General features: G+C 44.2%; 2 protein-coding genes across 9 annotated transcripts in view; both read right to left on the reverse strand.

The window, feature by feature from the left end:
* The window catches only part of C2H18orf54 (chromosome 2 C18orf54 homolog), a 43,542-nt gene extending 40,280 nt beyond the window's left edge, over nt 1-3,262 (reverse strand). For both annotated transcript variants that reach the window (XM_058170744.1, XM_058170743.1), the window contains exon 1: nt 3,244-3,262. The gene's annotated coding sequence lies outside the window, so the exon portion shown is untranslated. The remainder of the gene's footprint in view (nt 1-3,243) is intronic.
* A 555-nt stretch (nt 3,263-3,817) lies between these two features.
* POLI (DNA polymerase iota) lies at nt 3,818-27,525 on the reverse strand. Of its 7 annotated transcripts, none has more exons than XM_058170736.1 (10): nt 27,335-27,524; nt 24,815-24,940; nt 21,818-21,982; nt 14,660-14,812; nt 12,438-12,674; nt 10,409-10,587; nt 8,936-9,027; nt 7,445-7,578; nt 5,329-5,531; nt 3,818-4,591 (listed from the first exon to the last, which is right to left on the reverse strand). In XM_058170736.1, exons 1-10 carry the CDS (start codon nt 27,441-27,443, stop codon nt 3,920-3,922), a joined length of 2,070 nt encoding a protein of 689 aa, XP_058026719.1. In that variant the 5' UTR covers nt 27,444-27,524; the 3' UTR covers nt 3,818-3,919. The 7 variants fall into 7 exon arrangements, with proteins under 7 accessions (XP_058026719.1, XP_058026718.1, XP_058026724.1 ...); XM_058170735.1 differs by having other exon boundaries at nt 27,323-27,524; XM_058170741.1 differs by having other exon boundaries at nt 27,262-27,462.
* Nucleotides 27,526-27,664: the final 139 nt, after the last annotated feature.

The following is a 27,664-nucleotide window of genomic DNA, read 5'->3' on the forward strand; positions in this document are numbered from 1 at the left end:
CAAGGTTTTTGGGGGCTCGAGAACTTCACTCAACATTGGGGGGGGGGGGGTGAAGGGATGCAAAATAGAATTTTGGTTTTTTTTCCCCTTTTCCCAGCCCCCTCCCTCCATGTTTAGAGAAAAGGATATTGTCAGTTTGTAAAAAACTGCAGTGTTTCTCAGTCATCCGGTCATGGTTGTCCCAAAGGTGCTTTTTCAGGAGATGAAAAGCGAAACATCTTCAAAGGGGGCCGGAATAGCTCAGGCTGTAACATAGCCTGTTATTAAAAACACAGCTACCTGCAATTACTGCAGGTTCAAGCCCGGCCCAAGGTTGACTCAGCCTTCCATCCTTTATAAGGTAGGTAAAATGAGGACCCAGATTGTTGGGGGGGCAATAAGTTGACTTTGTATATAATATACAAATGGATGAAGACTATTGCTTGACATAGTGTAAGCCGCCCTGAGTCTTCGGAGAAGGGCAGGATATAAATGCAAATAATAATAAAAAAAGTAGCTTCAGAGGCCAGCAAAAGAAGACAGGCGCTTCACCCAATTTCCTCAGGTTGCCAAATTCCTGATATAAAGGATTAAAGGCACCACAAGTCCTTGATTTATGACTGTAATTGGAACCTGAACTTAAGGTTGTTAAGCCGTGGAAGTTGTTAAAGAGTCACCAGGTGACCATGACCGATTTTACAACCTTTCTTGCCAAAGTGTGTGAACCTGGCGGTCATTAAGCCCATCAGGCATTTACTTCTGATTTCTGGCAAAACAACAACAAGCAAATCCAGTTGCCTCTTGAAAAAGCACCTTTGGGATTGTCAGTTTGTGGCATTTCCAATCTCAAGATGGCAGGGAGTCATTTGGCCGGTTTTCAGCAGTTATGGTCACAGGGGCCTCTGGTGGCTCAGCAGACTAAGTCTGTCTGTTATTAACACAGCTGCTTGCAATTACTGCAGGTTCAAGTCCCACCAGGCCCAAGGTTGACTCAGCCTTCCATCCTTTATAAGGTAGGTAAAATGAGGACCCAGATTGTTGGGGGCAATAAGTTGACTTTGTAGATAATATACAAATGGATGAAGACTATTGCTTGACATAGTGCAAGCCGCCCTGAGTCTTCGGAGAAGGGCGGGATATAAATTCAAATAATAAAAAAAAAAGTAGCTTCAGAGGCCAACAAAAGAGGACAGGCGCTTCACCCAATTTCCTCAGGTTGCCAAATTCCTGATATAAAGGATTAAAGGCACCACAAGTCCTTGATTTATGACCGTAATTGGAACCTGAACTTAAGGTTGTTAAGCCGTGGAAGTTGTTAAAGAGTCACCAGGTGACCATGACCGATTTTACAACCTTTCTTGCCAAAGTGTGTGAACCTGGCGGTCATTAAGCCCATCAGGCATTTACTTCTGATTTCTGGCAAAACAACAACAGAATAAACAATGGGCTTGTTTAATAATCAGTGTTCGCTTTACAACGGCTCCATTCACATAATGACAGTAGTAGAGAAGGTTGTAAAATTGGATACGACCCGGTTAACAACCATCACGACTTATACCTGAAATTGTGGGCTTAATCAGGGTCCTAAGTTGAGGACAGAGAAGAGAACAGCAACAAAGATGATTAGGGGACTGGAGGATAAAACATATGAAGAACGGTTGCAGGAACTGGGTATGTCTAGTTTAACAAAAAGAAGGACTAGGGGAGACATGATGGCAGTGTTCCAATATCTCAGGGGCTGCCACAAAGAAGAGGGAGTCAGGCTGTTCACCAAAGCACCTGAGGGTAGAACAAGAAGCAATGGGTGGAAACTGATCAAGGAAAGAAGCAACTTAGAACTAAGGAGAAATTTCCTGACAGTTAGAACAATTAATCAGTGGAACGACTTGCCTGCAGAAGTTGTGAATGCTCCAACACTGGAAATTTTTAAGAAAATGTTGGATAACCATCTGACTGAGATGGTGTAGGGTTTCCTGCCTGGGCAGGGGGTTGGACTAGAAGGCCTCCAAGGTCCCTTCCAACTCTGATGTTATGTTATGTTATGACTACCTATCACCGTGATGGCAAACCTATGGCTCGTGTGCCAGAGGTGGCAAGCAGAGCCCTCTCTGTGAGGACGTGCGCCATCGCCAGCCGCTCTTCTGGTCATGGGCACCAGACCACCAGAACACAGCCTGAAAATGGCTCCAGAACAGGCTGTTTTTGGGCCCATTTTCAGGCTGTTTTTGGGGGGCTAAAAATGGCCTGAACAACGGCCTGAAAACGGTCCAAAAACAGCCTGAAAACTGGCCAAAAAAAAAAAAAAGGCATGTGAGCGCCCACCAACTGATCTTCAGGTTTCCAGCGCTCCGGCGCACACACACACACACATGCATAGCATGCACATTCCAGTTTGGGCACTCGGTGCCGAAAAGGTTCACTATCACTGACCGATACCCGTGTTGGCGAACCTATGAAATGTGTGCCACCAGTGGACTGCAGAACCACCCCTTGTGGAATGCACGGCCTCACTGGCTCCTCTTACATGTTCCTGTGCACACATGTGCGCCGGTCAGCTGGCCGTCATGCACGCGGGAGCAGTGAGAGTGATGTTCCGTCACGCATGTGCAAGCCAGCACCCAAACATCCAGGTTTCCGTCACGCTCATGTGCAATGGGCAGCTGTTCATTGGGTACGTGTCAAGGGAGATAAAGGTGGGTACTTTTCAGCCTTATCCCAAAGGACTGTGGCAGACTTCTGTTGGACTCTTTACAAACTATTTGTGACTCATTAACGGGCTATGAATGAACATAATTCGCAGCTGTTGAAATAAAGAGGATTTTTGGGACTAATTCAGGGGTGAAATGCTCCTGGTTCGTACCGGCTTTTCCGATTAGGTAGCAATGGCAGCTGCTGCTTCGGAGGACCGATAGCAAAAATCCCTGGCCCCGCCCCCTGCCTCTGCTGAGCCGCACCATCAGCAGAGGTTTTTTTTTACCTTTAAAAGTTTTTCTTCAGCCGAAACATGCTTTTAAAAGTAAAAAAAAAAACCTCTGATGATCGCTGGGCTGAGCAGAGATCATCATAAACCTTTAAAAGTTTTTTTTTAAAAAACCCTCTTCAGCCGAAGGGGGGGGGAAAAAGAAAAAAACCCGGTTTTAAAAGCCTCCTCTGGCGATCCCAGAGGAGTTTCCTGATCCTCACAGGTTTTTAAACTCACTTTTTAACAGCCCCCACTTACAAAAGCCCCCACCCATGCCCAGCCAATTCCCCCTCCTCACTTACCTATAATTACTGCTCTTTCAGGCTGGCAACGCCATCCTTTCTTCAGCTACTGAAGAAAAAAAAAAAGCTTGCTTTGACTTCCTGCTTTGCTGGCTGAGGAACTCTGCGATTTGAAGTCCACAATAAAATAAAATAAAATAAAATAAAAAAATAATAAAATAAAATATTTGTGCAGCTTTCTGAGATTTGGTGTGTTTCTGTAGTGTTTCACTCTAACTACACAAACACACAAAATCTCAGAAAGCTGTATGAGGCATTTTGTGTGTGTGTGTGTGTGTGTGTGTGTGAGAGAGAGAGAGTTGTGTGTTTATAAAGTGTGAAAGTTGGTTTTTGAGCTTTTTGTGGCTGTGTGAAGTGTGAAGTGCAGCTGCTTTTACACTGTGTGTGAGTCAGTTGTGTTTTGTTGTGTTGTATGTGTGTAAAGTGTGAAAGTTGGTTTTTGATACCTCTTATTGTTTTTGATACTTTATTATTTTTATTATTTATTGTTATTGGCCACGCCCACCCAGTCATCTGACCACCAAGCCACGCCCACAGAACCCGTAGAAAAAAAATTTAGATTTCACCCCTGGACTAATTGTGTGCTTTTTACTGTCTCAGGAAACCTAGGTCAGAACAGGCTCTATCTCCAGATACATACTTCATCTGCAAGCATAGTCTCTCCACCAAATTATAGTCATCTTGGTTTGAAATAGCGTAGTAAACTGTTTGACCCTGGACATGATTTCTGTCCTTTCTTGGTTCCTTTAACAACTTGGCTGATGTGCATTTTGGAAACACTCTTTTGACTCTTCCATTCGGTCAACAGTTCTTGCTGCATCTCTGCAGGCAGCTCAGAAAACGTTTTGGGATCTACAGAAGGAGGGAAGGCCACTTTTGATCCTGGGCTCGAACGATTTTGGGATGAGCCTTCTCCATGGGGTTTTTGCCTTTCTGGTGGTGGTTCTTCATTTGTGGGTGCAATGCCAGAAAATGCCAGAGTTCTAGTACTTTGACCAAGGTCTCCAGAATGCAAGGAAATGGAGCTTATTTTGGCTTTTGGATGGCACGGTGGTTTTCCCCCTAGTTCAGACCCTCCATGGCTCCACAAAGTCTGTGTGGAATCCCTAACCTTCTTTTGGCTAGAGATGATTTCCTCCTTAATGTCACTTGGAAGCTGGTTGAACACATCGTAATCTATTCCAGCAGGAAGCGGTGGACTTGGGCATTGAAGATCACTTGCTGTGGGCAGACAAGGAGTGTGGAGCTGAGATTGGACACATCTTGTGTTTCTCTCTCCAGATAAAACATCACTGTCTTCCTCTTGATGTTCCATCCTTGTGTTTTCGGAATTTCTGTCTTCTGTTGTCTACATAGCAAATGAGAACTCTTTTAAACTAAATACAAGAGAGAATCCTTCTACAATCAGACCATCCTCTCCTTTTAACAACCCCATAATCCCTTGCAAGGTAGAGTCTGGGCAACTGAATGGAGCTGAGTTTTTACTGGCCGGATGCGATTCCTGTCACCAATGCGGAGTTATATTCAGCAGATATATTCTCAACATGCCCAGAGAGAGAAACATCTATCTTTACCTAGGATCAAACTCACAGCCTCCTGATTGTGAGGTGAAAGCTCCATCTCTAGGCAACCTCACCTCAGCCAGCTCCACCTGACCTATTCCCTGAGTCTCGCCATTCTCCTTGCCCACCCCCTCAAGCAGCAGCATTTCTTCTCTGTTTCTCTCCGGATGCTGGTGCGGGCACCATGGATGCATAGCTTGTTGGGGCTGAGCAGGGAAGCCGCTGCTTGAGTGGGGAGGGGGCTGGCTGATTCAGGGCTGCTCAGAAGCCACCCCCGCCGCTGCCAGAAGTTTGGGTGGCTCAGCTTCAGATCGCTCCCTCCCTCCCTCCCACACATGCACAAAAACAGAGGTTGGAGAGCTCTCTTGCTAGCTCGCTCTCCATGCACAGCCCGTATGAGGAACGGGTCAAGTTGGCCATGCCCACCCAGTCACATGACCACCAAGCCACGCCCACAGAACCGGTAGCAGAAAAATTAGATTTCACCCCTAACTCTATGTATATTAAGAAGTGTCAAACTTACGCGAAAAACTTTGCTGGAGCTTAAAGAAGGTGAGGACTGACTCAAATAAAATTGAATAGATTCCTTGGAAGAAGCTGGTGGGTCCTTAAGATTTGAAAAGCAGATGTTCAGTAAGGTCAGGTGAAATGGAACCTCAACATTGATCATCTTTCGAAACAGTTTCATAAGAATGGAAACGAGGTGAGTCTTTAGACTAGCGTCTCCTGGAAATAAATCATGGAGGGGGAAAAAAATCATGTAAGCAGACTCTTATTCAAGAAGAAAACAAACAAAAAATTCCAACTCTGCATAACAAAGGAATGGAGAAATGCAGGAATTGGTGGGTTTTAAGGCATTGATGAAATTCCAAGAAGAGAATACCGTATTTTTCAGACTATAAGACATACCAGTGTATAAGACGCACCACGATTTCGAACAGGTAAGCAAGAAAAAAAAGTTTTTGCCCTCCCCAGCCACCAGGAGCACTCTTCAGGCCTCCCAAACCTTCTGCGTATCCCGTTTTTTCAAAGATGGGGCACGCAGAGTTTGGGAGGCGTGCAAAGTGCTCCTGGGGGCTGGGGAGGGCAAAAATGTGACACATGGAGGGTTTGGGAGGCCAAAAACGAGCCCATTTTTTGCAAAAATGGGGGCATTTTTACCTTTCCCAGCCCCCAGGAGCACACTGCAGGCTACCAAAGCCTCTGCGCGCCCTGTTTTTGCGAAAAATGAGCCCTTTTTCACAAAAATGGGACGTGCAGGGCAGGGCTTCAAGAGGCCAAAAATGGCTTTATTTGGTGTATAAGACACACCAAGATTTCCACCTTTTAACAGGGAAAAGGTGTGTCTTATACTCCGAAAAGTAATAGCTGGGACATCAACACTGTGAAATCAGCAAAAAAAACCTCTAACCTGTAAGAATCGCCCTGGGAAGATGGTGACTAACAATGAATGCCTTTGAGTAGTGAGTATTTCCAAGCTCCAAATGATTGGGAACTTGCTGTCACCTGACAAACTGAATTCTTGTTCTCCAAGCTTAAGGAGCTTAAGAATTGACATTCCCTAGCGAGCAAGCAGGCTGATCTAGTTTCCGTGAAGGAAAGCGTTCAGGTCGGCTGAGATTGAAAAGATGGAGAAGATGACGTTGAAGGATGTCCATGGACAAAGAACCAGTGAACTTGAGAAGAAAAAAGCTGATAGACAGAGGCAAGGACAACAATGAGGATTTGGGACAAGGCTTCATAAAATAAGGGAATGGACTTCCCAAAGTAGTATCTCACTCTTCCCAAAGTAGTATCTCACTCTTCCCAAAGTAGTATCTCACTCTTCCCAAAGTAGTATCTAACTCTTCCTTGGAGCACCAGCTGAAGATGTGAGGTGATGCATGAATGAGTGACATGGAGATCTGCTTCAAATGGAGACTTGTTCAATGGGCAATCTACAACCCACTAGATATGGTGGAACTACAACTCCCAGAATTCCAAGACAATCGGGTCTTACCAATGTTGCAATCCTAAGAAATTTGAAGGGGGCCAACTAGAAAAGTTGATATACTTAGTCCAATGTTGCATGTTATGTGAATGAGAAAGAGAGGAGGGGGGGAAGCAATATACCCGTATTTTTCGGAATATAAGACGTACCGGAGTATAAGTCACACCTTAGTTTTTGGGGAGGAAACTGTGAAAAAGCTGATTGGCAGGTGGATTGGCCTCCCGGAATACCCCCAATCAGCTGTTCCCAGAGATGAATTTTAGGAACAGGTTCCTTGGTTGTGAGCTCTGGGCCTTGCTTTTTTTTTTGCTTTTTTTTTTCTGCCTCTGAAACAGAGTTTCAGAAAAAACTTTTTTCTGCCTCTGAAAGCCTCCAAAACAGAACTTCAGAAAAAAAGCCTCTGAAGCTCTGTTTGGGGGCTTCTTTTCTGAAGCTCTGTTTGGGGGCTTCTCTTCTGAAGCTTCTTTCAGCCTCTGAAAGCTCCGTTTGAGAAGCTGGGTGGGGCTACATTCAGAGTATAAGATGCACCCAGATTTTCACCCTCTTCTTTGGGGGAAAAAGAGAGTCTTATTCTCCAAAAATACAATATTCATGAACTCTCTTGGACATCAAGTCAAAGGAGGAAATTAGGGCCATGAGACACAATTACCTGAACCGATCCTCTTGACCAAGTGAGATGGAACTGGACATTGACGGCTCTCTCGATTAAACCATTTATTGGTAGCAGAATACTGACGGATAGTTAATCTGATGGTATGGGGCTTTCTGCCATCTTTGTACAACCTGTTGAAAACATGGAGCCATCAACAACCAACATGTCCACTGTTTCTACATTTCAGTCTGGCCTGGCTCAAGAAACGGAGAAGTATTCCCTCCCCATCCAGAACAGTAATCTACAATATGTCAAGCATTAATGCAAATTGGCAATTCACCAAGTATAACCTCCTAAATGAGCAATCTGTAGAACAAAGGGAGCAGTAAGAAAGATCATCAGATTGTGGAGTGGTGAATGAGCCATGGTGACTCAGTGGTTAGAATGCAGTATTACAGGCTAACTCTGTTCACATTGCCAGGAGTTTGATTCCTTCTATCCTGACCAGCTTAAGGTTGACTCAGTCTTCCATCCAGGTTTTGATAAAATGAGAACCCAGATTGGTGGTGGTGGTGGTGGGGCAGCGGTGGAATGCTGCCGGTTTAACAACTGGTTTGTTGAGCGTGCGCCTAAGGTGCTTACACGCAGCGCAAGCTAAATGGAGCATTTAGAAGCTCAGCTGCTTACCTTCCAAGTCAGCAACGGTAAGTAGAACAGTGAGGGGTGGGGGAATCAGCTGTGCCGCGTGACTGAGATAAGCTACAAAGCAGGAAATAAAGGACAGGATAGAGCAGGGGTGAGTGGGCGAAGCCAAATATCCATTGGTGCTACTGGTTCGCTCAAACCGGTCCGAACTGGCTGAATTCCACCGCTGGTGGGGGAAACATGCTGACTCTGTAAACCGCTTAGAGAGTGCTGTAAAGCAAGGGTCACCAACCTTTCGGACCTCAGGGACCACTAAATTCATAATTTTAAATCCCAAGGACCACTAATATGATTTTTTAAAAAAGATAAATAGTATTTAGTGCAATATAAAAAATGCAAATAATTTTTCTGCAGACCACCAAAATTTTCTCGCGGACCACCGGTTGGTGACCACTGTTGTAAAGCACTGTGAAGTGGTATATAAGTCTAAGTGCTTTTGCTATTGCTTAATTCTGGCTTCCTTGAACTGGTAAATGCTGGGTATAATTCCCTGCCATCGTGGTCTGTGCCATAGCTCAAGAACTATGGAGACACCCCCCACCCTAAGAACAGAAGTTTACATTGTTTTGAGGATTTGTAGGTGAACATACTTTCTCATGTTCCTGCCAGGCCAACTGAGGTCAAGGATTACTACCCCACCAGAAGGAACTACTGGTGAAAAAAGTGTGTAAATCTGAAGTGTTTAATATGCAAATAACTAAAAAAGGGACTGAATATTTACTTGTGATCTCATTGTGCCTTTGTTCCACCCGTTTTATATATTCACACATACACAATGCAGCCCCCAGTTTCAAAATCTTGCTCAGACCCCAAATACCGTGGAACTAGTTAAGTTAAAATTACCTCTCCAGAAGGTTAGTGAGCAATTCTTCAATTTTCTTCTTAACATCTGCTTCAGAAGAACATTTTTTAAAGGAATCTTCATCACTGAGAGACTGCAGTATAAAGATTGTTTAAAGATAAAACAATGAATATAATAATTTAGATCAATAAATGCACAAATCACATAAAGCAGGGATCTCCAACCTTGGCAACTTTAAGTCTGGCAGACTTCAACTCCGAGAAAGGTTTAATTATGATTTATTGAATAACTACCTTTCCAGCATACTAGGCCAAAGATCAAGGCACATCGGCCAGTCATTAAAAACATCAATGAAACTTTTCATTTTTAAACATACTTATGCCCTCCTGCATTGTCATAAACATAGGGTGTCAAACTCAAGGCCTGGGGGCAGGATCTGGCCAATGGGGTGCTTTGATCTGGCTGGCAGGGTCACCCTGGAGATAGCAAAGGACTGGCCCGCAGTGCCTCTGCCTGCAGAAATGGAGCTCAGGAGCCCATTTTCACTGGCAGAGCGCTTGGGCCACCACAGGTGCCCCCGACATGAATGACATCGAGCTGGCCACGCCCCACCTGGCCATGCCCCCCACGTGCCCCCCTCCCTGAGGTCAAACACAACCCTGATGTGGCCCTCAATGAAATTGAGTTTGACACCCCTGTCATAAGCTATGGCTTATAAACCTACAGCAGCTTTATTCATGGAACCCTTAAACCCAAACGAAACAAACTGCAATTGTTTAGTCTAATATGTGGGTCTGTAGGATCTCCTCCTGAGAAATGCAACTGTCCATTCAGTTATAATGGGACAAAATTTCTCAAGATAATTCTCCAGATGGCTTGGGACCACCAATTCTGTGAAGTCTGATATATATATACTAGAAAGAGTTCAGAGAAGAGCAACAAAGATGATTAGGGGACTGGAGGCTAAAACATATAAAGAATGGTTGCAGGAACTCGATATGTCTAGTTTAATGAAAAGAAGGACTACGGGAGACATGATAGCAGTGTTCCAATATCTCAGGGGTTGCACAAAGAAGAGGGAGTCAAGCTATTCTCCAAAGCACCTGAGGGCAGAACAAGAAGCAATGGGTGGAAACTAATCAAGGAGAGAAGCAACCTAGAACTAAGGAAAAATTTCCTGACAGTTAGAACAATTAATCAGTGGAACAACTTGCCTCCAGAAGTTGTGAATGGTCCAACACTGGAAGTTTTTAAGAAGATATTGGATAATCATTTGTCTGAAGTGGTGTAGGGTTTCCTGGCTGAGCAGGGAGTTGGACTAGAAGACCTCCAAAGTCCCTTCCAACTCTATTCTATTCTGTTCTGTTCTGTTCTATATACAACCCTGGTCTTTGCTGAGTGAGAAATCAATCAGATGTATAGTCTTCACATCTGGAAAACCCCCAGTTCACCTAGAATTCCCAGAAACAAAGGATAGGGCCATTCTTATCTTTAGATACTATTTTCAGTTCTACCTGGGGAGCTCCTGATGGGACAACCGGAGAATGGTCTTCTCCCCAACTGAGCTTCTGGATGAGATGGGCTGCTGGGATTCCCAGTTCTTTTTCCAGAATCTCAGCTGAACAATTTTGGAGATCTTGCACAGTGCAGAGCCCGAGATTCAGGAGGCGCTTTGCTGTTTGAAAGCCAATCCCTGCACAAGAAAGAGAATTTACTACAGCAGCTTATCAGACAAATCACCCTCGCATGGGCTATGAAATGAAGTTCATACAGAACTGCAAGGCACCTGATCTCTTCTTTCACCTATGTGCATGTATCAGAGCCAAAGCAAGTTTGTTTGTTTACCCATCTTACTTGGTATTTTCATTTTTTTTTAAATTATAATATCTTCATTAGGTTTTAACAGCAATCACAATCATACTTATATACTGCTTCATAGTGCTTTACGGCCCTCTCTAAGTAGTTTACAAAATATCGCCCCCAACAATCTGGGTCCTCATTTTACCAATCTCAGTAGGATGGAAGGCTGAGTCAACCTTGAGCCGGTGAGAATCGAACTGCTGGCAGTCGGCAGAATTAGCTTGCAGTACTGCATTCTAACCACTGCGCTACCGTGGCTCAATGGCTTTCCTGCCTGAAGTGTGGGACTTAAGACATCATACCTTAAAATACAAACTAACACGAAGGGGAAAGGGAGTGACAAAACAAGTTAACAAAATACATCAGACAAATATAACAAAAGTGACCTCCGACTTTCTGGAATTTGGATTAAGTCAAGAAGAGCCTGAAGAGTTTTTGTTTTCTTTCTTTTTTTTTTTTCTTTTTTTCACAGGATTGGCGTCACTTTTTTTCCCCTCCGTTTGTTTGATTGGCAATACTTTTTGTATTTTTCTTGGGGGTATGTGTGATTGATCTCTTTTTTCCTTCTTTTTTTCCATTTTTTATTTTTTCTAATCCACCCAATGGAGTGGATTAGATATTTGGATTACAAAGAAACCATTAGTGGACTACAAATTAGATCTAAACAGTTTGGAGATGAAGAAAATTACAGCACATTTGCACTCAGCAGCGAGTCCCTCCACGACAGAAACACAAAAAGCATCTGAGGCGATGGAGTTAAAAAATGTTATACAGTCACTTCATGATGATGTCCTTTGAAAGAGGACTTAGAAGAAGTGAAGGAGTTGATTGGGAAAAATGAAGAAAGAATTCAAAAAGTAGAGGAAAAGGCAGATTTGATAGAAAAGAAAGTAGAAGAATTAGAGGAAAAACTGACTTCAGTGGACAAAAAATCAAGAGAGAACGATTATTTTGCTAGAGGAGGAGCGTTCTGACTGTTATTTAAGAGTTCAAAATATAGAGGAGGAAAAAGGGGAAAACTTGCCAGATGTGATAGCTGAGATGTTGGCAGAAGCTATGGAAGAACCTAAGGAGTACAATCACCTCTCTCTAAATTTAAAGAAATCACACCATTCTATAAAATATCTTAAAATGCTCATATTAAAGGCCAGCATTCATTAAATGTTCTTATTTCAATTTCATCTAGAACAGGGGTGTCAAACTCAATTTCACTGAGGGCTGCATCAGCGTTGTGTTTGACGTCGGGGGGCCGGGGTGGGCATGGACAGCTCGACGTCACTCATGTTGGGGTTGCCTGTGGCGGCCCGAGCGCTCTGTCAGTGAAAATGGGCTGCTAAGCTCCGTTTTCGGTTGTGATAGCCTCCTGCAACCCTCTGCCAGCGGAAACGGAGCTCTGTTTTCTCCAGCAGAGGCACTGCAGACTGATCCTTCACTATTTCAAGGACGGCCCTGTGGGATCTGGCCCCTGGGCCTTGAGTTTGACACACCCCTGATCTAGAACAGAGGTCTCCAACCATGGAGAATTCTGGGAGTTGAAGTCCACAAGTCTTAAAGTTGCTAAGGTTGGAGACCCCTGATCTAGAAGATAGTAATATATCAAATGGAAATCAGTCTACATTCAAAAAGTTGCAATATTTCTCAAGTCAAGTCCAATCTTATCTTCAAAACCTAAGGTCAGCTCACCTGGGATATTCCTGAGGTGATCGAGCCTGGCCATCAGGTTCTGCCGGTTCTCAGGCAGAAGAACTGTCTGCTGATTTGGTTTAAAGGTCCCAGAGACCAGCTTGGAGAGGACCTTATTGGTGGCCACTCCTGCGCAGCCCGTGAGCCCTAGCCCGCTGACCATGGCATCTCTCATCTCCTCTGCAATCTGAGATCCCACAGCTAGTCTCACATGCATCGGGTCGTGGAAATCAACAGCTGTGTAGGAAAGAGGGGAGCAAAAATCTTACGAGATCACCTGGCAGATTTATCCTTACGAATTGTTCTGACCCAGTTTTTCACAAGTAACAATAAGCCATTTCACTCACGAGTAAAACAACCCCCCTTTTTATAACAGGGCAGTAACAGTCTTTTATTCACATGGATAAACCAAAAAAATAAAAATAAAAAATCAAACGCAATTAGGCCCAACAAACCTGGGTTTAGCCAATTGCTTGATGTATACTAAAAATAAACAGTTGTTTGTGACAACTGCCCCTCCCAAACCCCTCCTATTTATTTCCCAGCCAGGGAGGTGCTGGTTCGTGTCTACGTCTGCTTTTCCCGGAGAGCCAGCTTATTGTTTTCCTTTGCTCTCCTCTCCTCTCCTCCCTATGCATACATTCATCTGGGTTGGGCCCCATCTGTTCCTCCCCCTCACTCAGCTCAGGCCCTGAAGACAGCTACCTCTCCACCTGAGGCAGCACGGAAAGCCCTGGCTCTGCCTCTGTCACTGGTTCCTTATCAGAGCCTTCCAAAGCAGGGGTTAAATGCTCCCGGTTCGGACCAGATCGCCTGATCCGGTAGCGATGGCGGCGGGTGGTTCAGAGAACCAGTAGCAAAAATCCCTGCCCCTCCCCATGCCCAGCTGAGCCGTGCGATCATCAAGGTATTGGTTACCATCTTTAAAGCGCTCCATGGCTTAGGACCGGGCTACTTACGGGACCGTCTACTGCCGGCCTCTATCTCCCAGCGTCCGGTGCGTTCCCACAGAGAGGGACTCCTCAGGGTGCCGTCAGCCAAACAATGTCGACTGGCGGCCCCCCCAGGGGGAGGGCCTTCTCTGTGGGGGCTCCTACCCTGTGGAACGAGCTTCCCCCCGGGCTTCGACAACTACCTGACCTTGGGACCTTTCGCCGCGAACTTAAAACCTATTTATTCCGTTTGGCTGGACTGGCCTGATTTTAAATCTTAAATTTTAAATTTTAATTGTGGGTTTTAAATTTCTGTAGTTTTTATGGGGTGTAATGTTATTTTAAATTTTCTGGCAAATTTGAACCAGTTTTTTAAGGGTTGTTTTAATTATGGTGTATGTTTCTATTTGTATTTTATTTGCCTGTTCACCGCCCTGAGTCCTTCAGGAGAAGGGCGGTATACAAATTAAAACATCATCATCATCATTATTATTATTATTATTATTATCATCATCATCATCATCATCATCATCAGAGGGGTTTTTTTTTTACTTTTAAAAGCATTTTTTCTTCTGCTGAAAAAAGTTTTTAAAAGTAAAAAAAAAAAAGCCTCTGATGATCGTGTGGCTCAGCTGGGATTGTCAGAACCAAGGGCCCAAAGTTTCCTCACATGACTGCGGTGGTGCTGCAGTGGTCGTTAAGTGAAAGGCCCCATCATAACTCAATTTTTTAGTGCCGCTGTAACTTTGAATGGTTGCTAAATGAGCGGTTGTAAGTCAAGCACTATCTGTATACAGAATCCTTGGCTTACAACCACAATTGAGCCCAACATTTCTGTTGTTAAGTGAGACATTTTTAAAGTGAGTTTTGCCTCATTTTATGACCTTTCTTGTTAAGTGAATCACTGCAGTTGATAAGTGAAGAACCCAGCTGATAAGTGAGTTTCTCATTGACTTTGCCTGTCAGAAGGTCACAACAGGGGATTTTGGGATACAACAACGGTCATAAATATGAACCAGCTGCCAAGCGTCTGAATTTTGATCACATGATCGTGAGGATGCTACAAACGTCATAACTGTGAAAAACGATCAGAAGTCGCTTTTCTTCAGTGCCGTTGTAAGTTTGAACGGTCACTAAATGAACTATTGTAAGTCGAAGATGACCTGCATTTATATGTCAAGCTTGAATGTCGTTCAATGCTGCCAAGGTCCTTTGTGTTATCAACGTAGCATTATTATGGGATCTGCTGTGCAAATATGATACTGTGGTTAAAAAAATAATAATACTTACTCTGATTATTATATACATGACCAGAAACAAAGATTTTAGGAAGTGTTGCTTTTTTCCACTCTATCAGTCTCTTTTCGACCAATTCAGTGATATCCACAAAATTTTCATCAAATCCGAGCCTTTCTACAAGCGGAGTAAATGTTTTTAACAATTCTGTAAATGTTAAAACAAGAATACACGTAATTGTTAATATGTAATAGCTGGGTTAAAAGCACTAACTTTTTAAATATAGAAAATGTCCATATTATTCTTCCAATTAAATATAGAAATTATGCAACAAATTTATTAAATATATATAAAAACCACCACAATATACATAAAAAACCCCTCCATAAAGGTTATTAAGGGCCACAATTGACTGAATTCACACAACACAACAGGCTACTGGTTACAAACTGAAGTAGGTGAGTTCACACAAATGCCCAACTCTCACCCAAGCAAACTTTATACTCAGCTGGGCATGGGACAGGGCAGGGATTTTTGCTACTGGTTCTCCAAACCACCCGCCACCATCGCTGCTGGATAGGGAAATCCGGTCTGAACCGAGACCATTTCACTCCTGATTACGTGCCATCAGGTTGTTGTCAACTCTTAGGAGCCACATACATGTAGATAGATCTATCCTTAATCACACACACACACACCAAAAAACATGGACCACAAACTAGAAAGACACATTTTAATCCAGCATGGTTTTATAAAATTTGAATGTCAGTTTATACTTCAGCATACAGGTAGTCCTTGACTTACAACAATTTGTTCAGTGACCATTTGAAATTACAATGGCACTGAAAAAAGTGACTTGACCATTTTTCACACATAACTGTTGTGACCTAGGCCCAAGTAGGCAGTAATAAACTTAGTCCGTGGAAAAATAAACTTTATTCGAATAGCTGGGAATTACTTCATTCCCAGCATCGTTCAGCTCAAAGTAAAACAAATCCTTCCCAACACAAATTCTTCAGTTATCTCACAAACCTTAGTCCAATTAGGCAAACTGCCAAAGGCCCTTCCTGGCAAATGTCCAGAAGCTACAAAAACAAAGAAGGATTTGAAGCAGAAGACGCAGCTACAACGTTGTTGGAACAGCCTTATAGGAACAGCCAATCATCTCTTGGCCCTACTCCCGAGTTGTCCTCTCTGCTTGAGTTGGTCTTGCCTTCTGGCAGCTCTTCTCACGTGTGCATTAGGAACAGGCTCCTCCTGTTCCTCTGCCTCACTACTATCAGTCTCTGGAGTCCACACCTCACTTCCCGATGGCCTTGGCCCCATCTCTGCCTCATCTCTGTCCGACTCCATTGCCAGCTCCATGGGCTGCTGACGGACCACAACACTTACAACCATTGCCGAATCCCCATGGTCACATAATCAAAATTCAGACATTTGGCAACTGACTCATATTTATGACAGCTGTGGTGTCCTGATGTCATGTGATCGCCTTTTGCAACTTTCTGACAAGCAGAATCAATGGGGAAGCCAGATTCACTTAACAACTGTGGCAAGAGAGGTCATACAATGGGGCACTTAACAAATGTCTCACTTAGCCACAGAAACTTTGGGCTCAACTGAGGTCATAGGTAGAGGACTACCTGCATGGTGCAAATCGAAAAAAACTAAGTTGATCGAATTATGGATAAGTTAACCATAACCAGTTGTGTAACTTAGCCGTGAGTGTGTACTAACCTTTTTAATTTTATTCAGTTTCCCGTCTAATGGTGAATACAGAGCTTTTCACCTACAAAGATTTGCTTAAAAATCTCTTCCTTCAGCTTTATTTTATTTTAATGATGCATTTCAGCACACATTTGGTAAGTCCAATGAGATCCATTTTTACTCTGACTGTACAGGTTTACCATGTTTTACAATTCTGTAATGTTTAACCTCTTGTTGAGTCATCCCCAATTTCATTTGTACTTTGGGAAGGTGGAGATACAGTTTTCATCTTTGTCTCATCCCCTCCCTCTCTCTATACATATAGAGAGCCACCCCAACGAAGCTATCGAAGTGCTGTCCCGGTGTCTGGAAGCCGTACGGGTCTGGATGGGGAGGAACAGGCTCAAGCTTAATCTCTCCAAGACGGAGTGGCTGTGGATGCCGGCACCCCGGTACAGTCAGCTGCAGCTGCGGCTGACTGTTGGGGGCAAATCATTGGCCCCGATGGAAAGGGTGCGCAACTTGGGCGTTCTCCTGGATGGGCGGTTGTCTTTTGAAGACCATTTGACGACCGTCTCCAGGAGAGCTTTTTATCAGGTTCGCCAGATCCTGGACCGGGATGTCCTATGCACGGTCACTCATGCTCCCGTTACCTCTCGCTTGGACTATTGCAATGCTCTCTACATGGGGCTCCCCTTGAAGAGCACCCAGAGACTCCAGTTAGTCCAGAATGCAGCTGCGCAGGTGATAGAGGGAGCGGTGCGGAGCTCCCATGCAACACCCATCCTGCGCAGACTGCATTGGCTGCCTGTTGTCTTCTGGGTGCGCTTCAAGGTGGGCCTTGCTTTTGACATCCCTGATTTAAAAGGAACAAGCACTGTTGGAATCAACACAAACAGGGTAGGAAATATGCCTACAAAGTTAGCCACCTCTGCTCTGAACCGACTGACCCGGGGTGAAATGCTACTAGTTCACATCAGTTTGGGTGAACCAGTAGAGGCGACGGCGCATGGCTCAGAAAATTGCTAGTGGAGGCAGCGTGAGGCTCCGCCCACCTGCCTGGATGTTGTTGGTTTTAATCAGGAAGTAATCTGTTTTTGACCCTCTGCGTATGCGCAGAAGGCTTTGACCATGCACAGAGGGTCCAAAATCGCACTTCCGTGTGCACTTCCGAACCGGTAGGGAAGGTAAGTAGATTTCACCCCTGGATTGACCCCTTCCTGAAAAACCAAGTTGAACCTAAGGGACAATACTTCAGAACACACTTCTATGACATCATTCCTCCACAGTAAATTCCTTCAGGAAAATCCTCAGCTATGGTCTCCTGGCTTGATTACACAAAGTGTAACAAAAGTGGGAGCAGAAAGAGGAATTCCTTCAGTCTTTCCATATTTACTTCTTTCTCGATAAACCTCTAGTGAATGGCGACATCCAGCTTGCTAGAAATTTGACACAAATGTTTGAAGGGACAAGATCACAAGATTCAGTTAGTGTTCTGTTTCCCTCCCCCAATACTCCCAACAAAGAGTCAGTCAAAGGCCTTCTCTTCTAATTTAATTACATAGATAAATGTCCTGGCCACGTCTACCCACGGGCCTGCCAAGTCTCTGGAGATAACGAGGAAATTATAGATAAGGCCAGAATTACTCACGAATATATTCTTCCCTCCATTGATACAGTTTGCAAATTAATTGCTTTGTCCAAGACAAAAAACCAGGAAGTCCCGCCTCCTATTTATAGTCTCTGCAGATGTCACTGCATGACCATCATTCCTTAGCTGTGTCCCAACGCTTCCTCTGCTGCGCGCGCCGGTCACGTCTGCGCAGTCTTGCATCACTCCAAAACTGTTCTTGGGGCGTTGCCAAATCAGAAGAAGGCTCGGGAGAATCAAGCCTTGCCGGCCCCTCCTCCTCCCTTTGAGTGGGTGCCAGGGAGGGAGAGGGCCCAAGAGAAGCATGCCTTGCCAGGTCTTCTCCCTCACTTTCTGAATCATCCGAGTCCAGGAGTCCGGGTCCAGGAACCTGGGTCACAATAGTTAGCGAGGACTGGATTCACATGCTTTTGCCAAACCATGATATGAATAAGCTAAATATTGTGACCCAGGCCCAAGTAGGTAATAGGAAACTCAGTCAGTGTAAAAACAAACTTTATTAGAACAGCTGAAAATTAACTCATTCTCAGCGTAGTCCAACTAAATTAAAGCAAATTCCTCCCAACACAATTCTTCAGTCCTATCACCAACCTTGGTCCAATTAGGCAAACTGCTAAGGGCCTTTCTTGGCAAAAGTTCAGAAGACGCCGATACGAAACAAATGCAACAAGAAGAAGCTATCAACGTTGTTTTCCGGCAAAGCCCAAACGCCATTGCTGGTCTGTTTTAAGCCTTAAGGGAAGGGCCAATCATTTCTTGGCCCTATTCCTGAGTCGTCCTCTTTGCTTTAGCTGCTCTTACTTTCTGGCAGCTCTTCTCACGTGTGCATTAGGAACAGGCTCCTCCTGTTCCTCTGCCTCACTACTGTCAGCTTCTGGAGACTCTGGAATCTGCACATCACTCCTCGATGGCCCTGGCCCCCACCTCTGCCTCTGATGCAGAGCCTTCCCCAGGCTCCAGGACTGGCCCATGCTCTTCCTCAGCCTCATTGCTGTCTGACTCCGTTGCCAGCTCTGCAGGCTGCTGGCGGACCACAACACTAAACTTGGCTGGATTGGCATGATTTGTTAAATGGTAATTCATGTTTACATCCTTAATGGCTAGATTTAAATATGTTAAACCACAGCATGGGCTTTTTTGGTTTGGATTTAATATGGGATGTCTACCGTCCTAGCCATTGTGGCTTACAAATCATGCTTTATGAGTTAGCATTAGGCATGATTAAAAGAAGGACGGATGTAGGAAGACAGGTAGTCCTTGGCGTACAACCATTAGCGATCGTTTGAAGTTACAATGGCACTAACAAAACTGACTTATGACCAATCCTCACACTTACGACCATTGCAGCATCCCCAAGGTCATGTGATTGCAAGTTGGGTGTTTGGCAACTGGCGTGTATTTACAATAGTTGCAGTATCCTGGAGTCCAGTGATTGTCATATGTGCCCCTTCCCGACTGGCTTCTGACAAGCAAAGTTAGTGGGCAAAGACTGATTCGCTTAATTTAACAATTTTTATTAGTTTTATGTTAAAACATAAACTATGACGCTATAGAGTAGGGGTCTCCAACCTTGGTCCCTTTAAGACTTGTGGACTTCAACTCCCAGAATTGAAGTTGAAGTCCACAAGTCTTAAAGTTGCCAAGGTTGGAGACCCCTGACCTAGAGAGTTTGGGGCAAAGCTGGCTGAGGAACACTGGGAGTTGAACACAAGTCTTAAAGGGACCAAGGTTGAAGACCCCTGCTATAGAGTACTGTACACCAGGACAACCAGACACAAGAACAATTTCTTCCCGAACGCCATCACTCTGCTAAACAAATAATTCCCTCAACACTGTCAAACCATTGACTAAATCTGCACCACCGTAAATCTTCTCATTGTTCCCATCACCCATCTCCTTCCACTTATGACTCTAACTTTGTTGCTTGTATCCTTGCAATTTATATTGATACTTATTGCTTCCTGATTGCTTTTTTGTACCCTATGACTATCATTAAGTGTTGTACCTTATAATTCTTCATGAACGTATCTTTTCTTTTATGTACACTGAGAGCGTATGCACCAAGACAAATTCCTTGGGTGTCCAATCACGCTTGGCCAATTAAAAAAAAAAATCTATTCTATTCTATTCTAAAAAAAACATACAAAAAAATACAAAAGCAAATAGTAGGAGAAGGGAAAAGGAAGGGAAAAGTGTGGAAAAGAAGGGGGAGGGGGAGAAAGAAAAGGCATTGACTTCTGACTCCCTTTGGTGCAGTAGAATAAGGCATTAGCATCAAACCTCAAGTCTTTAACAATAGTTTAAAGTAGCCATTTCCATAACAACAAATCTATCTAATTCAGCGTTTTTGTCAAATAGTGGGGCGCGCCCCCCAGGGGGGGCGCGAGGCTCCGTAAAGGGGGGCGCGTTTGACCTCGGCAAACAAGCTAAGCCCCGTGTTTATGTCTCTGTATCCAATCAGAGAACAAGGGGAGCATCTGATTGGCTGTCCAAAACCCTTGTGACATGAGCCTGTCAGAGCCATCTTTAGTGTGGGACTGCCAGTACATGTGACTGCGCATGCTCCTCCCTTTCAAGGAGAAAAACGCCTGAAAGAAAGTCGTGCGGGGGGGCGCGAAAAATGTTTTCTTCTTCCTAGGGGGGCATGACAGAAAATAATTGAGAAGCACTGATCTAATTGATAAAACCCAAAATCAAAGTTTCCTTCCCCCTCCCCCCAGTGATGAAATGTAAAATTTGTTACTACCGGTTCTGTGGGTGTGGCTTGGTGGGGGTGGGGGTAATGTGACTGGGTGGGTGTGGCCAGCTTTCTTTTTTTTTTACTTTTAAAAGCATTTTTTTTCCCGGCCGAAGAGGTTGTAAAAAGAATGCTTTTATTTATTTATTATTATTTATTTTATTAGATTTATAGACCGCCCTTCTCCCGAAGGACTCAGGGCGGTGTACAGCCAAGGTAAAAAAGAAACAATGTACAATTAAAAGTAAATTAAAAAACTTATTATACAATGTGGCCGAAAATTAAAATGGTTAAAAATCTAAAAACCCCAGTTTAAGACTTAAATAAAATTTAAAATTCGAAATCTAGACAATTTAAGAAAGCCCCGCGCGAACAAACAAATATGTTTTCAGTTTGCGGCGAAAGGTCCGAAGGTCAGGTATTTGGCGTAAACCAGGGGGAAATTCATTCCAAAGAGTAGGAGCCCCCACAGAGAAGGATCTTTCCCTGGGGGCCGCCAGCCGACACTGCCTGGCGGACGGCACCCTGAGAAGTCCCTCTCTGTGTGAGCGTACGGGTCAGTGGGAGGCATGAGGTAACAGCAGGCGGTCCCGTAAAGAGCTTTTAAAAGGCTCTGACAATCCAAGCTGAGCCGCACAATCATCAGAGGCTTTTTTTTTACTTTTAAAAGCATTTTTTTGGCCGAAGGAAAAATGCTTTTAAAAGTAAAAAAAAACAACCCTCTGATGATTATGCAGCTCAGCTGGGCATGGGGGGTGGGTGGGATTTTTGCTACGGGTTCTCCGAACCACCCGCTGCCATTGCTACCGGATCGGGGGATCTGGTCCGAACCAGGAACATTTCACCCCTGCTTCCCCACCACCACCTCAAGCACGAAGTCTAGAAGCGGTTTCCAAGTAGGATTCGCTTTAATGACCTTGTCACAAAAGTTTATAAAATCACACATGGTTGGGGGGTGACTCACTTAAGAACCACATTGCTTAGCGACTGAGTTTCTGGTCCCGACTGTGGTTGTAAGTCAAGGACTACTTATAGTCTTTCTAGGCAGAGAGGGCATATTGTAACCAAACCCAAGGAAACCTTTTCCAGTGTTAAAAGGATCAAATGAAACCAGTACCTGTAACTCTGTAAGAGAATTCCCTGTATTTAGTCAGATCCTCTCCATTAACTAGGACCAGATCCGGACATTTTTCTTTTGCTTCTTTCACACCCATGAGTTTTTTCACACCAAGATTCCTGGCTTCATAATTGCAGGTGACTACCAGGTATTTCTGCTGCACACCTGGGTACAAGCACAGCAGTTAAGAATGACAGGTGGCTTCATGCCAAATAACTTTCAACAGTTTTTACAATGGAACTCTTATTTCCAAAGCTTTGCAATGCAACTTTGTGTAAATTTACTCTCAGCTACAATTCCATCTTTTCAATGGAGCTGATTTCTGGATACATTCATGGCTGCCTAGCCAACTTCATGTGTCTCACATTAGATCCTGTCATGTGTATCATTAAGAGTCCAATATTCCAATTCCAGTTCCAATATCTCAGGGCCTGCCACAAAGAAGAGGAAGTCAAGCTATTCTCCAAAGCAGGGGTCTCCAACCTTGGCAACTTTAAGCCTGGAGGATTTCAACTCCCAGAATTCCCCAGGCAGCAAAGCTGGCTAGGGCATTCTGGGAGTTGGTCCTCTGGGCTTAAAGTTGCCAAGGCTGGAGACCGCTGCTCCAAAGCACCTGAGGACAGGACAAGAAGCAATGGGTGGAAACTAACCAAGGAAAGAAGCAACCAAGGGCCTCTGGTGGCTCAGACTGGTAAGACAGTCTGTTATTAACAGCAGCTGCTTGCAATTACTGCAGGTTCAAGTCCCACCAGGCCCAAGGTTGACTCAGCCTTCCATCCTTTATAAGGTAGGTAAAATGAGGACCCAGATTGTTGGGAGCAATAAATTGACTTTGTATATAATATACAAATGGATGAAGACTATTGCTTGACATAGTGTAAGCCGCCCTGAGTCATTGGAGAAGGGCGGGATATAAATGCAAATAAATAAAAATAAATAAATAAAAATAGATAAACCTAGAACTAAGGATAAATTTCCTGACAGAACAATTAATCAGTGGAACAACTTGCCTCCAGAAGTTGTGAATTCCCAAAACACTGGAAGTTTTTAAGAAGATGTTGGATAACCATTTGTCTGAAGTGGTGTAGGGCTTCCTGCCTAAGCAGGGGATTGGACTAGAAGACCTCCAAGGTCCCTTCCAACTCTGTTATTCTGTTTTCTATTTCCCATTTCTGTGTCAAAGGATGAACGAATACAAGACTTTGCCCTTGCCAAATGCTGATTAGTACAGTTAAGAAGTTCGAGGACATGTCAAAGTTGATTTCATTGAGGATCCCATCAAGGTTGTGTTTGACCTTGGGGGTAGGCGTGGCCAGGGTGGGCATGGCCAGCTCAACATCCCTCATGTCAGGGGCACCTGTGGTGGCCTGGCAGGGCTGGGGGAGATTCTCCTGCCCTCTGCCAGCAAAAAATGGAAGGACCTCCATTTTCATTGGTAGATAAACCGCGGGCTGGTCCTTTGCTATTTCCAGGATGGCCCTGTGGGCCAGATCTAAGATCCCGCAGGCTGCAACTGGCCTTCGGGCCTTGAATTTGACACCCCTGTTCTAGGAGATCATTGACTATTTATGCAGCAAGAATAACTGCAGGTATTTAGGGCATAAAAAATTTCTAAACAACTATTGCATCTTGCAGGCAGCAAGTACATTTAGCCTTCTAACTAAGCACTTCTAAATAAAAGATACCTCATAATGTTTCACTACTTAGCTCGTGTAAATGGACTGCTGCTAATAGGTCTATAGGAGTGTATCTATTTGCCTTTATTTATTTATTTATTTATTTATTTAATTTATTTATTTATTTATTAAATTTGTATACCGCCCTTCTCCCGAAGGACTCAGGGCGGTTCACAGCCAATAAAATACAAAGGTACATATAGCACAAGTTAAAAACAGTACAAAAAACTCATTCAATGTACGGCCTAAAAATTAGAATACAATTAAAAACCCCATTTAAAAACCCCAATTTAAAAAACCCCAATTAAAAACTACATTTAAGCTAGCCCTGCACGCTTTCCTAACAAGCTCATTAAACTTCGTTGCAATGTTTCACAAGTGGTTTGTCATAATCTTCTTACTAGGGCTGAGAAGGTGTGATTTCCTGAGCTAGAGTAGAGTTGCCCTCCTACTCCAACGCCTTAAACCGCTATACCAACCTTTTTAAAAATCCCTTTTTATGACCCTGAAATCGATTTGGGGTCGAATCCAGGGGACTGGATAGAGCTGAGTATTTACTGTCCGGATGCCCTTCCTGACGTCTACATGGGAGTTCGCATCAGATCTTTTTTCTTTGCACCCTGGGAGGGAAAACATCTGCCACTACCTAGGATTGAACTCTCAACCTTCTGAGTGGGAGGTGGATGTTTTCACAACTAGGCTACTAGGGCACTCAACCTGGCTCTCAAAATAGTGGGGATAGAAAACATTTGTATCATTTCAAGCCTGAAACAGACTATTCTCAGTGTTCAGAAGCAGTCCCACACTGAAGTGAGCAATCTGCTCACTAGCTGTCCATAATATGAATGAAATTGAAAACACACAGTTTCATTTTGATTGAATGTCAGAACTGAGCCCCTTTTCTGAATCAGACTGAAAACGGCTCTTTCCCCACCCCACCCCCGAATTGGTTTGAAACATCTGATTGGGTTGACTTGGTTTTTGCCCTCCCCAGCCCCCAGGAGCACTTTGTAGGCCAAAAATAGGCTCGTTTTTGGCTTCCCAAACTCTCCATGCGGCCCGTTTTCACAGAGCGCTTCTGGGGCCTGGGGAGGGTGAAAATGAGATGCATGGAGGGTTTGGGAGGCCAAAAATGGGCCAATATTCAGTCTATAAGATGCACAGACATTTCCACCGACTGTTTTGCGGGAAGGGCGGGAAGGGCGTCTTATATTCCGAAAAACACGGTATATATTGCTTGTTTCTTTAGAAGGAGTTCGGGAATAGAGACCCTTTAACATATCCTACGGAATGGCAATACCCACCAAAATTCAAAAATTACCTAAAGGTTTGCTTCTTAATTCAGGATTGCAGATCATTTCTACCTGGGCATAAAAACAGTCCAAATCCAGATGCACAATGATTCGGTTCCAAGCATTTCCTTTTGGTACAGCTTGGCCATGATAACCTGCAAACAAATTTGACATTCAGGAAAAAAAAAAAACCTGTTTCATATTACTTCTGTGGTCTCCAGCCTCCTAATCCTTAATCATTCAGCCTAGCCACAATCACTTCTGTTTTTGGGATCTTTCAAACCACAATGCTGAATTCCGGATTGCTTTAATCACCTGTTGTTTTCTAACAGTGATGCATTATTGGTTAAATAACATCCAAACATTGTTTTAATGTCCATTGATAAAGAGTTTTCTGTTTAAAACATCACCCCACAGTTCATACATCATTTTCTTTCTATTCGCATCAAGCATCCTTAGGATCTTCCTATGTTAAAGGTTCCCCTCGCACATATGTGCTAGTTGTTCCCAACTCTAGTGGGCGGTGCTCATCTCCGTTTCAAAGCCAAAGAGCCAGCGCTGTCCGAAGACATCCCTGTGGTCATGTGGCCGGCATGACTAAACACCAAAGGCACACGGAACGCTGTTACCTTCCCACCAAAGGTGGTCCCTATTTTTCTACTTGCGTTTTTTACCTGCTTTCGAACTGCTAGGTTGGCAGAAGCTGGGACAAGTCATGGGAGCTCACCCCGTTAGGTGGCGCTAGGGATTCAAACCGCTGAACTGCCGACCTTCCGATCAACAAGCTCAGCGTCTTAGTCACTGAGCCACCGCGTCCCACTATCTCATATACAAGTTTGCAAATAAGAGTTGGCTGGTTTGTGACCCAGTTGTAAAATATCGTTCAGTGCGAACTGATCCCAGCAACTGGGTTTCTTGAGCAAACCAGTCTGGTTTAACAAGCTCTGTGAACATAAACAGATGCAAAGACTTTTCGCATTCTGGAGGAAATATCACAGAGTTGCAGACTGCAGCCTGTAGAATAATTTCAATCTCTGCATTTCCGCAGCACAAGGAATTACAACAAAGCCAAACACATTTTGGCCAAGATTACCATGCAAATATAGCCACAGCCACTAGTGTCTGCTTCAAAGTGTTGAATGGATGCAGAAAACTGATTAAATACCAATCACACATTAGTAAAAACAACACTTAGGAGGCCTCCTGCTCTTCCCCAGAAGGAGGGGGTAAAATTCCAGGAAATAAAGGTTCCAGGAAGTAAATTCCAGTAAAGTCAGTCTCCCTGTCTAAGCCAAAATGAATCCCTTTTTGCAAAGGATCCTGGTTTGTTTCCCATTTGAGCAAGCAGGGAACTGTATGAATGCTCTTTTCCTAACTGTCCCTGTCCTAATGACCCCTTTTATTCATAACCATCTCATGTATTCACAATCATGTTCATACTTTTATCTGTAATCTTATATATGCTTGACAAAATAAATAAATAAAACTCTGACTTTGAAGATGCCTCCTGAACCACCCCCCCCCTTTTTTTTTGCAAAAGGAAAATCTTCCATCAGCTCCAATGCACTACTGATATCAACTACAAAACTGGGAGGCACAAGAGACAAGATTATCTTCATATATTTATTCTGAATTTCCACTTCACACTGAACCCATAAACTACTTGGGCTAGACTCACATAACATACTAGGTGAAAATTCAGCAGGTTCTGGATAACCGGTAGCGGAAATTTTGAGCAGTTCGGAGAACTGGCAAATACCAGCTCTGGCTGGCCCCAGAGTGGGGTGCGAATGGAGATTTTGCAGTATCCTTCCTCCTGGAGTGGGGTGGGAATGGGGATTTTGCAGTATCCTTCTCCTGGAATGGGGTGGGAATGGGGATTTTGCAGTATTCTTCCCCTCCCATGCCCACCAAGCCAGGTCCCCAGAACTGATAGCAAAAAAAAAAAATGGATTTCACCACTGGCATGCATATATGTATGTATGTATGTATGTATGTATATGTATATGTATGTTTTCTGAGGTTTCGCAGGTGTTTGTATGTAGGTCTTTGGTTATTTGGGTTTTCTCCCACATAAAATTGGAAATGTCTTGGCCATGTTTCGAGGAAGTCTCATTCCTCATCTTCAGGCTGGTGTTTACAGCTTCGTGCTCCTAGAAGCATGAAGCTGTAAACACCAGCCTGAAGATGACGAATGAGACTTCGTCGAAACATGGCCAAGACACTTCCAATTTTATGCAGGAGAAAACCCGAATAACCAGAAAAACACACACACACACACATATATATGCACGTGTTTACTGGGGCTATACCTACCTACCTACCTACCTACCTACCTACCTACCTACCTACCTACCTACCTATCTATCTTCTCTCTCTCTCTTTCTCTCTCTCTTATATGTACTTATTCGGATCATAACCCCAACCCCAACCCCAGCCCCATCTTATCTCCCGTGCTTTCTCTCGGAGTACGCACTGCCCCACTCCCAGTCCAGAGGACCAAGGTTGCCTAGATCCCTCGGTGGATGAAAGATTGCCTGGGACTTTACACGAGACTCCTTCTACGGCCCCAGGAGGATCTCTCCGGAGTCCGCTGCTGGGTCCCGGCAAGAGCCACTCGGCCTCAGTCTCCTCCCCTTCGCCTTCCGAGTCCTCCATTTCGCGCGGCGTTTGCGCAGCGGCGGCTCAGGGCAGGGCAAGACCAGCCAAAGCGCTCCGCCTCCGTCCGGAGCCCGATATGAGATGCCCAACCTGGAAGGAGGAGTTTTAAGAGCAGCCCGTCCAATCATCCTTCTGTTCTCTCCGCGCGCCTACCAATGAGAACGCGGGACCCAATCACGGATAGGTCGCCCCGCCTTGTTTTAGACCAGGGGTGTCCA

This window comes from Ahaetulla prasina, chromosome 2 (assembly GCF_028640845.1).
Source record: "Ahaetulla prasina isolate Xishuangbanna chromosome 2, ASM2864084v1, whole genome shotgun sequence".
Lineage (NCBI taxonomy): Eukaryota > Metazoa > Chordata > Lepidosauria > Squamata > Colubridae > Ahaetulla > Ahaetulla prasina.